Here is a 16,720-nt window from a genome sequence, read left to right on the forward strand (position 1 = left end):
GGATTTTCAGGATTTTTTTCCCTTCAAATTTTTCCCCTTCTTCCTACCTATCTTGCACCCCTGTCAGCTTATGCCTTTCTCATCACTCAGTACATCACAGTTCCTATGCTGCTCCCTTTAGAAATCGCTGGTCAATGAACGAGCCCTCTGATGGCATACAATTCTTTCTTCCCAGGGCATGATCATTTGCTAAATGCAGCAAAATTAATTATGCTTGAGATGATAGTGTTCATCACCTAAGCAAATGTTATAATAAGCATTAATTAATTAACACTCCATGTGGTAGGCAGATAATGGTTATCATACTATTTCAGAAATACAGATAAAGAAACCAGAAGAAACTAAATTACTCGCTAGGGTTCAAAGAGGAAATCAGTAACAACTCTGAGTTTAGGACTCAGGTTTTTAATAGCCTTTAATCACATTTCTTTCCCTAATGCATAACAATTATCGTTGAAACTTAAAACAGTATGCAAATAATCATTTATTACCCATTAATATATGTTTCCGTTAAAAAAAAAAATCAAACATACCTTCACTGGCATGCCGGTCTCTAAATATGTTCTTGGGGTGGATGCTGAATCCTTCTATATCATGAACTGAAGATGCTCTTCGTATACTACATAAGCTTTCCCTTGATCTGGAATGGGATAGCTGGGAACTTGACTGCAGCATGTCAGGGTAGAGTCGGTCCCATTGCCTTTTGGGAGAGGAATGGTCAAGAGGTCCGGATATATTCACCAAGGGAGAACATTTGCTGGGCTGTATCAAAGCTTTTGTGTCATCTGCTTCAGAGGGGCTGCAGCTTTCCTTTGTAGGAGACTTAAAGTGCTTCATGGCTACTGAATCATCACTGTGCTTAGATGAGTCGATGACCACCACATCGGGGTCTTCTTGTGGTAAGGACTGCTTTCTGTAAGTGAGAACTCTCAGAGCAGGGAACTTGAACCCAAAAAATTTCCCTATAAATGGAGACAGGAAAGAACATTATTATAAGACAAATGATATATCCTGTAACAAAAATAGACATTGTTGACTCATATTTAAATACAATGTAAAAATAACTATGAATTAATAGTTATGGTTGGAATAAGGGATATTGTAGAAAACTTCTCTGAGACCAATGTGAAGTATCATATAAGTAGTAAGAAAACAGCAAACAATTTTATCATGTTTCTGATAATTAGATGCATACCAGTGACAGAAAAGCATTTGAATTACAGAAGACTTCTGATAAAATAAAAACACACATCCACTATACATCCACTTTTCCAGGGAAATTGAAGGTTGAACAGAGTTTTAAGAAGAGATGATCTAGGGTAGCATATGTCCAGGAACAGACCTAGGAATGAACATAGACTATGTACATGTGTGGGTGGTGGGGGGCTAATGTGATGGAGTAGGCAGGAAGGAAGTGAGGTGAGGTAAAGCGTAGAACTGGCATATTTAGATTTCTGTTGGATAATATTGTGAGTCAAGTTTGGGAGGAAAAAGTGGGGTCCACTTCTTATGAGAGGCTCATCATTCCGTTTGGAATTATTAAAGACTTTTGGTTTCAAAGAGAGATGCACTGCACAGGTAAGGATATCTTTTTCCTATTTTCTTCTTTTTGGCCCCCAAATTGAAGCGTATGGCATAAAATGTTATATATATCTCAAAGTGGTTGATGCACAGGAGGACAACTAAATATAAACTTTAAGGAGATGTTAAAAATTAAAATATTAACATAAATATAACATTAAACATTAACTTTAATTTTTAGCTATATAAACTCACTAGTGGTAAAAACTGCAAAGTAAAACAAGAGGATATGATTTTTCTAGTCTTCAATTTTGCAGTAAATTAAAGAAAGCATAACATCTAGTGCTGGCAAAGAATGCTGGGGAGCATTCTGACATCTTGGTGGTGGGATTGCAGATTGCTACAAACTCCTTGGAAAGACATTAGACAATATCTATTAAAATGAAAAAAACATACGCTTTTATTTTGACTCAGTGATTCACATACGGGATATTGCAAACCATAAAAATTAGAAAGAGTTGGATTATCTGTTAGAAGGAGAATTACTGAATAAATTATAGCTTCTTTATTCTTTGGAATCTTATTATATTCTTTGAAAGGTTGCTCAAATACAATGTTAAGTAAAAAAACTCCATATGTTTACATAATTTTCATTAAAAATGACAAAAAGTTATATTTGTTCATATATGTTATAGGGCAGCAGAGAAAGATGTGGAAGAACATACTTCAAACTTTTCATGTTGACTAACTCAGTGGGTGGGTTTGGAAGTAGTGAGGTATAATGTATTGCATTCTTCTTTCTGTATCTTTATTTTTTATGTTAAGCATGCATTTGTTTATAAATTTAAAAACTAATAAGGTAAGTAAAACTTCCACTCCTCAAAGAACATGAAAACATGAGAAAGCATCTAAACAATAATCTGTAACCCAATGCTTCTGTAAGTATTATTTACAATAAAACGCAAAGATTGTCATTTTTATTGTCACCACAGCAGTCTAGGTCCACATCACTCATAGCTTAACAATTAGACACTGACCTTATTGTCAGTGTCTAATTGTAGACAACTTACATCTTTGGGCTGCAATATTTACTACCTTCTTATATTATTTAAATTTCAGGGGGACCATTACCCTTAATATATTTACTATGAACTTTTCCTCAATGCATTTAAGATGGTTCTAAAACATGGAAGAACACTCTCAAAACTCATGAACTTTTCTCCATTTTGAGTATACTCTCCTAGTGGATGGTTTATTTCTATATGCACATATTCAATTCTGTCGTCAATTCAACGATTCCTAAATATTTCTTTCCAGTAGACCTCTTCTCTGGGTTCGAAACCTGAATATTTAATAGATTCATCAACATCTCCACTTGAAAGATATGTTTCAATCTCATAGCAAATGCAGTTTTATGATCTGACCCTCCAAGGCCAGGACTTTTTTTTTTTTTTTTTTTTTTCAGTGAATGGCATCACAGTCATGAAGACATATAAGCCTGAGACTTGAGGACCATTCTAGATACTGTTCTCTCTTTCCCACTCATCCCCAATATTCCATTAATATCAATCCCTTAACTGTGTTCATTTCACTTCCTGAATGTCTGTTTACATTTCTCTCATCTTCACTGCTCCTCCATCATTCCAAGCTACTATACTGATTCACATAATTTCTTGCAAGAGAATGATAATCACTCTTCACATTTGTACCATTATTGTTCACCATTAAAAATAATGATTTTTATTTTGTAAAAAATTCAGAGGATGGGCACAGTGGCTCATGCCTGTAATAACAGCACTTTGTGAATAAAAGGCATAATGATCTCTTGAGGTCAGGCATTTGAGACCAGCCTGGGCAACATAGCAAGATCCCCCCGTCTCTACAAAAAAAAAAAAAAATAGCTAAGTATGGTGGCATATGCCTGTAGACCTAGCCACTCGGGAGGCTGTGGTGGAAGGATAAATTAAGCCCATGAGTTTGAGGGTACAGTGAGCTATGATTGATCCACTGCACTACAGCTTAAGTGACAGAGAGAGAGAGACCCTGTCTCTAAAAAAAAGAAAAATTAATATATGATTAAGTAAACTATTGCATAATTCCACCCTTCCACTATCCTGCCCTGCTACCAATAACTTTCTCTTTGTGGATGATGACAAAACTATCTCCATCCCACAGCTTCATCTCTGTTCTTTGCTCTCTAGAATCCAGTCATATGGAATTTTAATTCCCCTGGAGGTCTGTGCTTCTTTCAGATTGATGGCTTCTTTCTGTTTGATTCTTTTTACTTTGCCTGCTGAGCTCGTCCTTATATTTTAGCACCAAAGTTATTTCATGGGGAAGCTTTTCCTTCCTTCTGAACAAGATTAGCACCTCTTTCACAGCTTTTACCACAGTTAGTAACTCTGCACTTGATTTTCTGTTTAACATTTTTTTTCCAGGACTGGACCATAGGCCTCATAAGGGCAGGGCCCCTGTCTGTTTTGCTCACCATTGAGTCCCAGCTCTGACCAAATGACTTGGCATGGTAAACAAATTTTCACAAATAGATTCTGAACTGAACTCAGAATGTGCTCAATTTTGACTGTGGGAAAGCTAGAATATTTAATTGCTCTAACCATCATAATTAGAGAATCTTAAACTCTTGGAATTGTACTGACTGATATTTAACAAAAAATATTGATTGAGTAGAACTCAATAGTTCATGGAAAATAGTGAACTCTATACCAGGCCCTCTCTACTTGATTTAACTCATCTGTAAGTTTATGTAAAATACCCTGCTATAGTAAATTTGAGAATTTAAGCAGGCTAATTTATTATTATATGCTTTCATTTGTGGTCTAGCAGTTAATAGTGATATAAATAATTGAAATAGAATTAAACATTTATTATTAATAGCTATTATGGATATATAGTTGTACATATTTATTAAGTACATGTGATATTTTGATACAAGCATACATTGTGTAATGATCAAATCAGGGTAATTGGGATATCCAACATCTCAAGCATTTATCATTTTCTTTGTGTCAGAAACATTCCAATTCCACTCTTTTAGTTATTTTGAAATATTCAATAAATTATTGTTAACTATCGTTGCTCTAAAATGCTACCAAACACTAGATGTAATTCCTTTGATCTGACTGTATTTTTGTACCCGTTACTCATCCCCACTTTATCCCTCCATTGCCCCACCCTACTACCCTTCCTATCCTCTGGTAACCATCATTCTACTACTTATCTCTGGTAAAAGACATGACAATGTACAGACAAACCACAAGTATATTCAACATTAAACTCTGGATTAATAAGACAAAGGTAAGAATAACCAATCTGCACAAATAAGATTAAGTAACAGAGTATCGTGACAACTGTTTTGCAAGCATTCTTACATATCTCTAGTAATAACTCTTATATGCTCAAGTAAATTGCCAAGTTGAAAATTAGCAAACTGCATAGAAGTCATTTAATTAGTTTTTAATGCACATGAAATTGAGTTTAAAGCAATTTACAAATCAATTCTGCAAGCTTATTATGATGATTGAAAGTCAATGCCTACTTTTATTAATTTTCTATCATTTACTTTACAATCCTCCTTTAAAAAACAATTCACTGGCTTTCTTAAATTAATGACCACACAAGGCATTGAGTTTATTCCTATAGTTTAGTCATATCCAATGTGGTACAGATGGTCTTTTCTGCATCACTAGGTTAATAGGACCATGTTATATTGCATTACAGATTTAGTTGTCTAACTGTAGTTCATCCGGAAAGAATGCACATTGAGAATTTTGCTCAATGCTAGCACTTTCAGGCATGAAATGTAAAACATAGATGAGTGCAATCCTGTTATGGATCTTAACACTAAATAACATCTTTGCAAGTTAAGTCTTCAGATTTTATTATATATCATTTTTAATTTGAATAGTTAAAATACATACTCTTTAACCTATTTACTATAATGCTCAATAAATGTGAAATAAGAGAAAAAGAATAAGGTTTTGCACACGGTTTTACATATTTCTAGAAAGAATTACAAGTACTGGTAAACTACTTACATGGATATAATTTTGTTTGAACACATTCTTTTCATTCAAGAAGGCATACAGTTGTTAATACTCATGAATATAACTATAATAGTTATAATTAACTACTACTAGAATGTCTTTCTCAGGACATGTCATTTTTGTGAAGATGTGGAATATAAATTTAGAGTCTTCATCTTCATGAATTCTGTGTCATATTTAACTACTTTTCAGTTCTCAGCCAAGAAAACATAGATATTCCCATCATCTTTCTCTTAAAAAAGTCTAGAATAATCACATTAATCTATATATGCAAAAATGTTAAATATTTGGCCAAATTCGTATAGAGAATCTATGTCAGGTTAGCATAGAACAGCAGTCTCCTTGATTTTATTTTAGTTTTACCCAAGGTTTGGTGTTTCTTGAGTCATAAATACCCACATGATAATCTAATGAAAATCCTGGTTTCTCTTGGAAAAAATGTAAATAAATGCATATACATAACTTTGCTTATAATTTCATAGGTTGAATAACTAACTCCTCTTTCTCCAACCAAAGCCTTTCAGCTTTGACCTCCCCTAGGATGCCCTAGTATTAGTTGAATCTTGATATTTCTTTTAGTTTTGTATTTATTTGCTTACATATTTGTGTTAGTCATATTTCTCATAAAATTATAATGATCATAACTATATTTATAACCTATCACCTAAGGTAATGGGGCTTTAGAAATTGGCTTTACTAAACTTTTCCAATTTGAGAAGACCTCATCAATCTGCTGCTATTATTCTCTTCCTCTGCCTCTTTCTTTCCCGCCCTCTCTCTCCCCACTTCCTTCCTGTGTGAATTGATTCTTATCTATTACAGTTTGGAAGAAAACTATTACACTCGTTTTTGACCTCAGCCAATTCTTCTAACTTAAGACCATATTTAAGGATATTAAAAACAATAATATTTTTGTGGAGAAACAAAAAATCTCTGCAAAATTATCCATCTATTTTCAATCATTGATTTTCCTCACAACTGCAAATTTCCAATCATTTCCTTTGTTCAATCTTTCATCATTTCTATAAATTCTTAAAACCTTGATTATGTCATATTTTTACTGCAAAACCCCAATTAAATATAATTAGAAATAGTTTATTCCTGCTTGGTTCTGCTAGATTGAATTATGGACTGAAAAGTTGAGAGAAACTTAAGTTCAAGTAGTCAAGCAAATTAGACACTATGGTGAAATAGGAGAAGACCTGTGTGGGAAGTAAAGTGGAGGTTGTTGTAAAGGCCATAAGCAGAGATCTGTCCCCTCACGAAGGGTTGGAGTGATGGGAGGATATCTTAGGTTGGGTTCCTGAAACTAGACAGTGAAAAAGGCTTATTGAGGGAGAACTCTCTTGGGTTATGTCTATTAAAAAGGCAGGATTAAGAAGAAGAAGTTAAACTGCTTTTCAAATGTAGCTAAAGCTTCAGTTAGTCCTCCTGGAACTCAAGAGTAGGAATAGCCCCTCAGAATTCCTCCAAATTGAAGCCAGTGTACCTGGCCTTTGCATTCCCACATCTACCTGTCACCAGTTATAACCACACCATGGGAAAGGCTGTAATGCTGGGTAGATTCCTGCCTTAGACCACAATTTCCAGGGAGGGGCAGCAGTGTACCCAGAATAGCTGATACTTTCAGCAGCTGGGCTCCCTCAGTCCTAAGGAAGATGTCTGGGCTTAGGGCCACAGTGTCCAGTATGGAGAGGGAAATACAGCCATCTTTTGGCCTGAAAAAAATTATGATCTGAATTAACCCTACAAACAGCTATTATCACACCAAATAGGGATGTGTGAATTGGTATCAGTGTACCTTTCTAATGTCAGAGTATTTACAAATCTGACATTAAATTTGAAGCCTTAAAATCAGTGTGAAAATTTTCTCCAGCCAGATAACCCTGGATTTGCAGCGAAATACGACTTTAATTCCTGAATCAGAGAGAGAAGAAAATTAAATTTGGTGAGTTAAACAGGGATGATGACTAACATAGCTGCCTTTTCTTTTTAGGAAGAAAAGAAAATTTTCGTAGAGGGATCCTGCAAGGACATGAGTCTCTCCTACTCCTACATATGTAAGAAGGTATATGACGTTGCCTATGATCTGCTAGAACAACCCAAAATATTGTTAAAGAATAATGTAGATAGCAGCTAGACTGAGAAAGATTATCATTCAATGTGAACTCAGTTCTAGCCGAGTGGCTACCCTGAGTAGTGGGTGACAAATGGGCTACTGTAGCCAGTGCAGGCCTGTGTTAGTGATAACAAAAGATCTCAAGGGAGTCCACTGGCCTAGTAAACTTGAAGCTAGATAGGTACGTGATTCTTTAAAGGAGCAGATCTGATCAGTAATGCCATGAAAGACTAAGAATCCTGTGACATTTGCTAGGGTATTAGATACCAGGGAAAGACCAAGATCTTACAGTGAGCAGTGAGGATAGGACCAACTGGGAATCTGGAAGTTATGTGAGTTAAAGGCAATAAGTGGAGGCTGGAGGATCAGTGCTGTAGCAAGGCATGAGAACAATCAGAGGAGGTGCAGCAGCAACAGAGCACTCCCGTAAACAAATTCACAAATATTGATGATATCTGAAGGACACTGCTTGTGATCTGGCTGAGTCATCACGAGAGCAAAGAAGCAGGAAACATAGATTTGAATAAGGAAGGTAAGGCAGAAGACAGGACAAGGTGGTGGACTGCTTTTAGCCTCTTAGGGTTAAAATCTCTCAGTAAGAGTAGATTGGGAATGAAAGTAAACATAGCAGCACAATATACACCTAATTAAGTTTCTATGTGCTTAAAATAACAGCTTAATAAATCAATACATGCAATATCCATAATTTCTTTTTGATAGATTTCTTCCTTTTCTAAATGTCAAATTAAAAAGTCTACTCAAGTCCTGTGAAAATGATAACATCTTAACCAAAATTGAACAGCTGATCATGTAGCCATAACATAGACACAGCTGATCATGTAGCCATAACATAGACAGACAGAACCCTTGATGGAGTGTTCCAAACACAAATGGTACGGACACCAGTTACCCAAACGCTGTATGAATAGAGACTGTCCCTCATTGGGTGTTGCTAGGTAACAAAATCTTCCAAATGATATTCATATGGGGGCTCTCTGGTGTGGATATGTCAATTTGGGCATTCATTAACATCCATTATTAATGAAGAAATAATGTGGTTTTTTTTAACTACTAGCAATTTTCTTGATCTTATAAATAGATACTTTGCTCAAATCCTGGTGGTGGTGGGGAACATGACATAAAATTTATTGCAACTATAACTAAACGTTCCTCAGATTTCTTTTTTGCAACCATGTCATGGTTCCTTTTTCTATATCAAATTTAATCTTTAAAAAGAGGAAACTTCCAAATACACATGAATAGTAAACATTAGTTACACTGTAAAACCTTTAATTAAATTCCTCTGAATAATAGATCGTTTCTATAGTAATGCTCACTGAATGGGAAACTCTATATTACTATTGCAGCTCTTCATCTTTGAATTAAAGAATGACTTTCAGCTCCAGTGGAGAATAGTAAAAACACTGTGACAGCCCTGTTATAAACCAGTTATAGAAAATTTCTTTGTTTCTTAGCTTGAGATCTAAAAACTGAGATACAAATTTGAGGGAGTAATGTAGCTGTTGAGGCAAATGTGTATTTTATGTGTCAGTTAGCCAGAGTATTGAGTCCAAACCATATGAATATGTTTTTAGTGACTTAAATTAGCTAGATAATTGCCTAAATTATCAACTATATTCTGTGTGGTTAGGCTTAGCTTCAGTTGAAGCTTTTAGAATAATTCAAAATTTTAGTAAGCATAAAAGTAAAATTTTCTTTGATTTGGGAAGTGTAATTTTAATATTTTCAAAGATAATGGAATGTCCTTTATGGTACCTTAATCAGATTAAATGACAAAGTACCCTTTAAAAATTACTATGAAAATAAGATACTTCAGAAATTTGAGTCTACTTTTTTACATTTATTTTCAATTAAAATTTATTTTTATAGTTTTATCTAAACATTCATTCACCTAGATCATGGTTTTGAAAGTTTCTTGGGCATCAGAATGACGTGAAGTGTTTGTTAAAACACAGCTTGGTGAATTTGTGTGTTTCTGAATTAGTTGTTCTGGTGTAGGGCCCAAGAACTTGTGTTTCAAACACGTTGCAAGGTGACGTTGATGGTCTCACACTTGGAGAACGACTGACAGGCAATCTGAGTAATGCACATTCAGTAGGAAAAAAATAATTATTCAAGGCAAAAAATAATGTTTTGTGTCTTCTACAAATATATATTGGATACTTACTATTTGCAAAATATTAGGTCTGTATGGAAGAAAATAAAATGTCCCTGCTATGAAGCAGAGCTGAAGGGTCATGGGCCACTTCAAATAAGATAAATACATGCTCCAGTTTTCCCGCAGTCCTCATTTCTCTCCATAGTTTTACTCCTAGCCTTCTTCATTCACGTTACTTGCTTACTAAGCAAACTAATGTGACCAATGTGGTAGTAGAGACAGGTATGAGGTATTATGATGTTACAGGGGCAGGAACATGTGGACCCATGTGGGCGAGTTAAGAATGCTCCACAGATGAAGAGTCCTTTGGAATAGGTATGCTAGAAGAAGGAAATCATTTTAGTAGAGGGGACACCACATGATAAAAATTAGGTGTCATAAAGTGAATAGTAGTTTCAAGGAATCCCCATTGAAATGTGGGATGTGATGGGAAATAAGACTGAAGAAGTGTCAGAAGTTATATCATGATAGGTTGATTGCATTATGCATGCACAGGGCTTTGGAGTCTTATATTTTAGGCAATAGAGGACCATTGTAAAGGATATAGACAGTGGAATATTATGATGTGATGTACAATACTATGACATGTGATCCTGAAGAAAAGAAGCTTAAAGCAGGAATACCAATTATGAGATTATTATATCAGCCCAAGAAAGATGTGTTGAGGGTCTGAGTAGGAAAATTACAGTGGGCTACATGAGAGAGATAGTTAACAGATGTGTTTCATAGACTTTGGCTACACTTTGGTTGAGAGAATACAGGATTAGAGAGAAGGAGACGTTTCATATCATGCTCAGGTTTCTGGCTTGGGAGGCTTGGATAATGACTCTATTCATAATGTATGAAAAGGAAGAGTTTTTTGGTGGGATGAAATGGTTGGTAGCTGAAGATGGAAAGCCAGTCCTTAGTTTGAAATGCTAAATCACCTAAAAATACTGCAGTCTTCCAAAGGAGATGTCTAGTGGGATATACAAGGTTGTAAATTCTAAAGAAAGTTCTAAAGAAAGAAAATTCTAAAGAAAGATATGAGCTGAAGATATTGATTTATGAGAGGGTCTTTGCCCTATAAATAAAGGATGAGTTCGCCCAAGCAGGGTATATAGAGATGACTAAAAAGGGAGGAATATTAAAAGCAGCTCCCAGGGGAGAAACAAATGGCTTTTAAGAGCAGAGGAAGAGGAACAAGCAAATGGTACTGAAATAGCTGTTACAGGGGTGGAAAGACTCAAGGGAATGCAGGGACATGGAATGCAAAAGAAGGGAATCCAACTTAAGTTAAAGTGAAAACCTCTTATACTTGATGACAGTTAACTCAGGAATTAATCATGTAAACAAGAATGCATAATTTGTTTGTCTTCCATTATTCACAAATATTCTAGACCACCAAAAAAATATTCTAGACAGCTGAAAAAAAAGAGAACACACTTTTCTATTACTATTGGCTCCTTTAAATGTGGCCTCTTATGCTTAATAGGGAAAGCAAAATTTTTTTCTTTCACTCTGTATTATTTCCATTTTTTAAACTGCAAACTTTTTATAGAAGACTTCAGTGAGAAAGTGCTCAATTTCATCTTTTATTTGGTATTTATATCTATTATGTAGCAATTAATTGGCTTAATTACGCAGTGCTTATCAAAACTTGATAGTAAGATTTATCAAAATAACACTTTCTTCTGTACTTGCTTCATTTCAGAGGACATAAGTCATCTAATTGTGGCTAGTTCTGTGTCTTCTACAGAGAATACGTTTATGAAAAATTAGATCTTCTCAGAGAAAGCTGCTCACTTCTTATTTAGAGTTCCTTGCTCTGAAGCTAGGTGTTTGTACTGAGAAATGATCCACAATTTAATTCAATATAAAATAAGTCTCTAAGTTTTCAGAATTTACAGAGCCCAATGCATCATAATGCCTTTGTATAATTCATATTTTCTATTTTGTGTTTAACTTCTTTTCTTTAACTTAACCTTCTCAATTTAATACCTCCCTTTTCTTGAACTTATGCTTCTTGTGTAGTCATGTCATATATTTTCCTTTTTTTGTCTCTATTTCAGTAGAGGTATTTAAATTTTCAGAGAGTCACATCTTCCCAAACACACAACAATCTTTTTCTTATAACTCTCACTTAAATCCTACCCCTCAGGCATGCATGTACACGCACGCAGGCGTGTGTGCACACACACACACACCCGCAATTACAAACACTTTAGATAAAACAGTATGCATTGGTCAGAGGGAAATGCCAGTTTAAAATTTGCTTTGGTGGATACCATTGTATACTTCTTTGTAACCATATTTCTATTTCAGATCATTTCAAGTGATACAAAAGCTGGCAGTTACGACGTAGGTTTTGAAGTAATAGTATTACTATTTTGAAGGTTTAGATGTGTCTGCCAAAAGAGGTGCATCAGAATTTTCTATTCTTTAATTTTTTTAAAGTGGCTATCACTGGAATGGCAATGTTTGAAATAGCCAAAATCATTATTTTACACTGGTAGTAATGTTATACTTCAAAGAAAAAAAAATCAGCAGGGGTTTGCCAAAGATGAGAAAAAATATGAAGTAGAAATTAGATAGTGTCAGAAGCTACCAAGCATAATTTGTCCCTTTTTAACTTTTATGTTTGATTTAACAATCCATTCTTCAAGACTGACACCAAGTAAAGGAAAATCTAGGCTATATAATGACAGAAGGGTGTAATAAAACAATATACAGGTGGTAAATAATGGGCCTTTATAATGCTCTGGAAACAATTTTATCTGCGTATTTATACTCTCTCCAATGATTCCCTGTATTAGTGACAGCTACAGCATAGGGAAATCACTTATGTTTACAAAATAAGAAGCAGAATCTCTACTACATTTGTTATAACTTGCACATAAGACTTTATTTTAATCGCAATATAAAGTTGCATAAATTGGGTATTATATCCTGGAGGCTACTGTAAAGACTATCTTCCACTTAGGAAACCAAGGTTTCATTCTCCATTTACATTTCAGTTTTAAATGGACATATTATTTTTTTAAAGTCCCCTTCTCTGCCATGCTGCTGATGTACCCTCCCTTTTTCATTTCCAACCAATATGATGAACCATGCAAGACAACTATTCCATAGGAAAAAATAAGAATTTGAGAAGACAGTGAAGAAACTAAACTAAGTATCCACTATCCAGACAAATTACCTTATTGGTATTCATGACAGAAATAGAGGTTGATATTAGCAGTGTGCTCCCAGGAAACATTCATTAATGATTGCATTTGTTAGTGGAAAGTATAACAAAATAAACAGTCATCAACTTAGAGGATCAAGACTTTGGAATAAGAATAGTTTTTTATGGTAGTTCAATTTTTTTTCTAAATATGTCACCTGGAAGACTGATCAATTAGTAGTTCTGATAGAGTTTTCCCCAAGTGTAATATTGTTCAGGGTAAAACATTCAGAATATTAGAATCATATTACATTAATGTATTTGTGTCAATATTGCTTTAAAAGAATATTGTGCTGTCATTTAGACATACTTAAGGAAGAAATTGCTATTATGAAAAATTGTCAGCTGAGGAGTGTTTGATTTGGTATTATACTTAGGTCTACAAAATAGGCTTTTGGGACCATGTTTTTCATTACATGTATATTTTTGCTATCTGAATTTATACACAGTATAACAATTTCTTTTCTTAAATATTGAAGTTTTTGTGATAAGGCCTCCGGCTTCCCATAGACAATGATAGATATCTAAATTCCCAAATCCTCATGGATCCCTATATAACCCTTTGAGATTAATAAAGGAGGGTTCAAATAAAAGTATCCATAAATCATCCCTATGGAATAACTAGAGGAAGACAACTTACAGACTTTTATTTACATGTAGGTGGGGAATTTGCTAATACCAGCAAAATTGGCTCAGAAGAGCACACTGCAATAGAGTCAAGCTGAAACTAAATGAAGAAAAGAGGAGTACAGAAGTCTCCCTGGAGTGATGAAAAACTTATTAAACGGAGTTCCCCTTCAGCAGAAGAGGGCCTCACACTGAGTATGAAATCTCAAGAGCAGGTTTGTAATATGAGCTCCAGTTTCTGGAGAGACAATAGAAGGGCTTAAAAAGTACACCAGACCCCAGATACCAAGCTCGCTTACAATGGACAGTCAAGCAGGTTGGCATCAGACTAGTTGTCAGCAACAGTTCATGTAAAAAAAAAGAATGAAACAATATCTATCAGATTCATGAGGCATAGAATATGGACCAAATACTAATGTCACATCTGCCTAGGCTGTCCTTCAAATGTCAAAGTGATATAAAAACATGTTAGACATGAGAGAACTCTGAAAATATTTTACCCACAAACCTCTTCCAAAGGGGAATACTTCATCTAAGAAGTTGTGTTTGGGAATCTCTGACAAAAAGACAGACATAAATATATTTTGCTAGAAATGTGAGGCCAAAAGAAAAGTAAGAAGTATATACACATTACCTACCTGACAAGCTAGAAATACCATATCCCAACAAAATGGGAGGAAGAGGAGAAGAAAATAGTTAAGCACACTGAGTGCCTTATTGGCAATAGATGGGAGTCAAGTGATGCTATTTAAACCGACAAACTGAATGGTCGGAGACTAAGGATACTCAGGAGCAAAACGATAAACATTAAGAAATAGAATATTATTGATGAAAACTCCATGATGGGAAGAAGAGGAAAAGGATTATAAGCTATTAGGTTGGTGCAAAAGTAATTGCGGTTTTTGCCATAATAATTTTATTTTTGCTCAAAGTAAGGAACCAAAATATACTGCCTGAGGAAAAAAGGCAAGGGTTAAGGACAGTATACAATAATTTCTTATAAAGATAACTATTGGAATTGGAAAATTATATAAATTTTCCCAAACAACACAAAAACAAAAACAAAACAGAATCAAACAACAACAACCAAAACCAGTTTTTGGCAAAGAAAAGGCAAAGAAAAGATAACATAATGAAATACTTTAAGAGAGTGTATTTAACATATAATATGTTAATATCAAGAAAACAAACACATCAATTGCATCAATAAATGTAAATATCTACTGTAGTTATAATCAATTAAAGTAGAGGTATTATTTTCTTATAAGCACTAAAGTAAAGCTTCACACTGTATAAAAACCACACACTATATAAAGAAGACACAACTAAAACAAAGACAAATGACAAAAAGATAACTTTAAAATACAGCAAAATAGAAAAAAGACCCAAGTGTCATGATTTAAGATACAGTAGAATTTAGATGGAAAATTAGTAACCATAAAGTAGATACTTTGTAAAGCTAAATACTAATTTATACTAATAAAAATTATGACTGTGAAATATGACTATGAAATAAACAAGAGCAGCAATATTCATAAAACAGAAATTGTAAGAGATAGAATGAGAAATACCAAGAAATATCCTAACAGTAGAAGACTTTAATGTACTTTCTTAAATCCAAGACTTATCTGGAGGACAGGAAATAAGTAAGGATATAGAAGACAGCATAATAGTAAGGTAGAGTTTTAAAAAGCAGATATCAACTTTTGTACCCTGATATTCTGTAATATCACTTTCTTTTCATATTCACATGACATACTAAAGAAAATTGATCAAATAATAAACGATGGGAAAATCTTAGACAATTACAAAAGGAGAAATAATACAAATAGCATTTTATGACTGTAAGACAATAAAACCAGAAGTCTTTTTAACAAAAAATGATACTTTAAAAACACTTTTCCTACTGGAAAACTAAAAGCTAACTATATTAAACAACTCAAGTTAAAAACCAGGAAAGCAAAAATTGCATATTTTCTGGAAAAATAATATTACATTTCTAAATTCAGAAGGTATAGCTTAAACAGTACTTAGATAAAAATATATAGCCTTAAAATCATAAACCAAAATACTGAAAGGATAAAAATAAATCAGTGCAATAAAAAAGAGATCACAAAGTAAGTTGATAAAAACTGAATTAAGAAATATAAAAGCAAAATTTTGTGAGTTTGAAAACTAATAGAATTAATAAACCAATAAACAGGTAGATTTTTAGAAAAAAAGCTACTGATTAATCAATAATTTTAAATAGACTAAACAATAGTAAAAGAAATGAGAAATTTCAATATAAATAACTACAGAAACAGGATTTTTAAAAAAATCATAAAATACTATCTTTCATAATTCTATTAAAATAAAATTTAAATATTTTCATGAAATAATTTCTAGGGAAATAATGTGTAGCAAAACTGACACTAGTTAAGATTGATAATTTGAGCTGACCATTATTAAAGAAGAAATAAATTTGTCAAGGAGCTACTTCACAAACAGGTACCACAAATAAGTACCTCGGTGAATTCACAGGGAAATCACACCTAACTTTTAAAGTCTAGATAATCCTCAAACTATTTAAATGTTTCAATAGTATACAAAAAGGAGAAGAAACTCCCAATTATTTTTTGAAGGAATTATAATATTGATACCAACACCTTAGAAAATTGCACACATACAAACAAAAATTACAAATCAATCTCCCTATTTGATATTGATGCAAACTGCCTAATGAATATGAGTTAAGAGAATCCAAAAACATACTACAAATTGAAATGTGTCATGTTCAAATGTGGCTTCTTCCAGGGATACAAGAATGGTTCATATTAGTAACTTTATTTATAAAATATATTTTAAAAATAAGGAAAATAATAACACACTCATTTCCACAGAGGCTAAAAAGGCATTATACAAATTTCAGCACCTATTCTTAAAAAACTTGTCAGTGGAAACTTCCTTAAAATTTTAAAGCACATACAATTCAACTCACATGTCATCATTTCAATTAATGTGGA

At 33.7% G+C, this 16,720-nt stretch overlaps 1 protein-coding gene across 4 annotated transcripts in view; it reads right to left on the minus strand.

The window, feature by feature from the left end:
- KCNH7 (potassium voltage-gated channel subfamily H member 7) overlaps window positions 1-16,720 on the minus strand; it is a 462,003-nt gene that overhangs the window by 145,669 nt on the left and 299,614 nt on the right. For all 4 annotated transcript variants that reach the window (XM_032286560.1, XM_032286559.1, XM_032286561.1 and 1 more), the window contains exon 4: window positions 534-962. In XM_032286560.1, coding sequence (XP_032142451.1) covers window positions 534-962 — 429 coding nt within the window. The remainder of the gene's footprint in view (window positions 1-533; window positions 963-16,720) is intronic.

Source organism: Sapajus apella, unplaced genomic scaffold (assembly GCF_009761245.1).
Source record: "Sapajus apella isolate SASKATOON/1434 unplaced genomic scaffold, GSC_monkey_1.0 scaffold18, whole genome shotgun sequence".
Classification (NCBI taxonomy): Eukaryota; Metazoa; Chordata; class Mammalia; order Primates; family Cebidae; genus Sapajus; species Sapajus apella.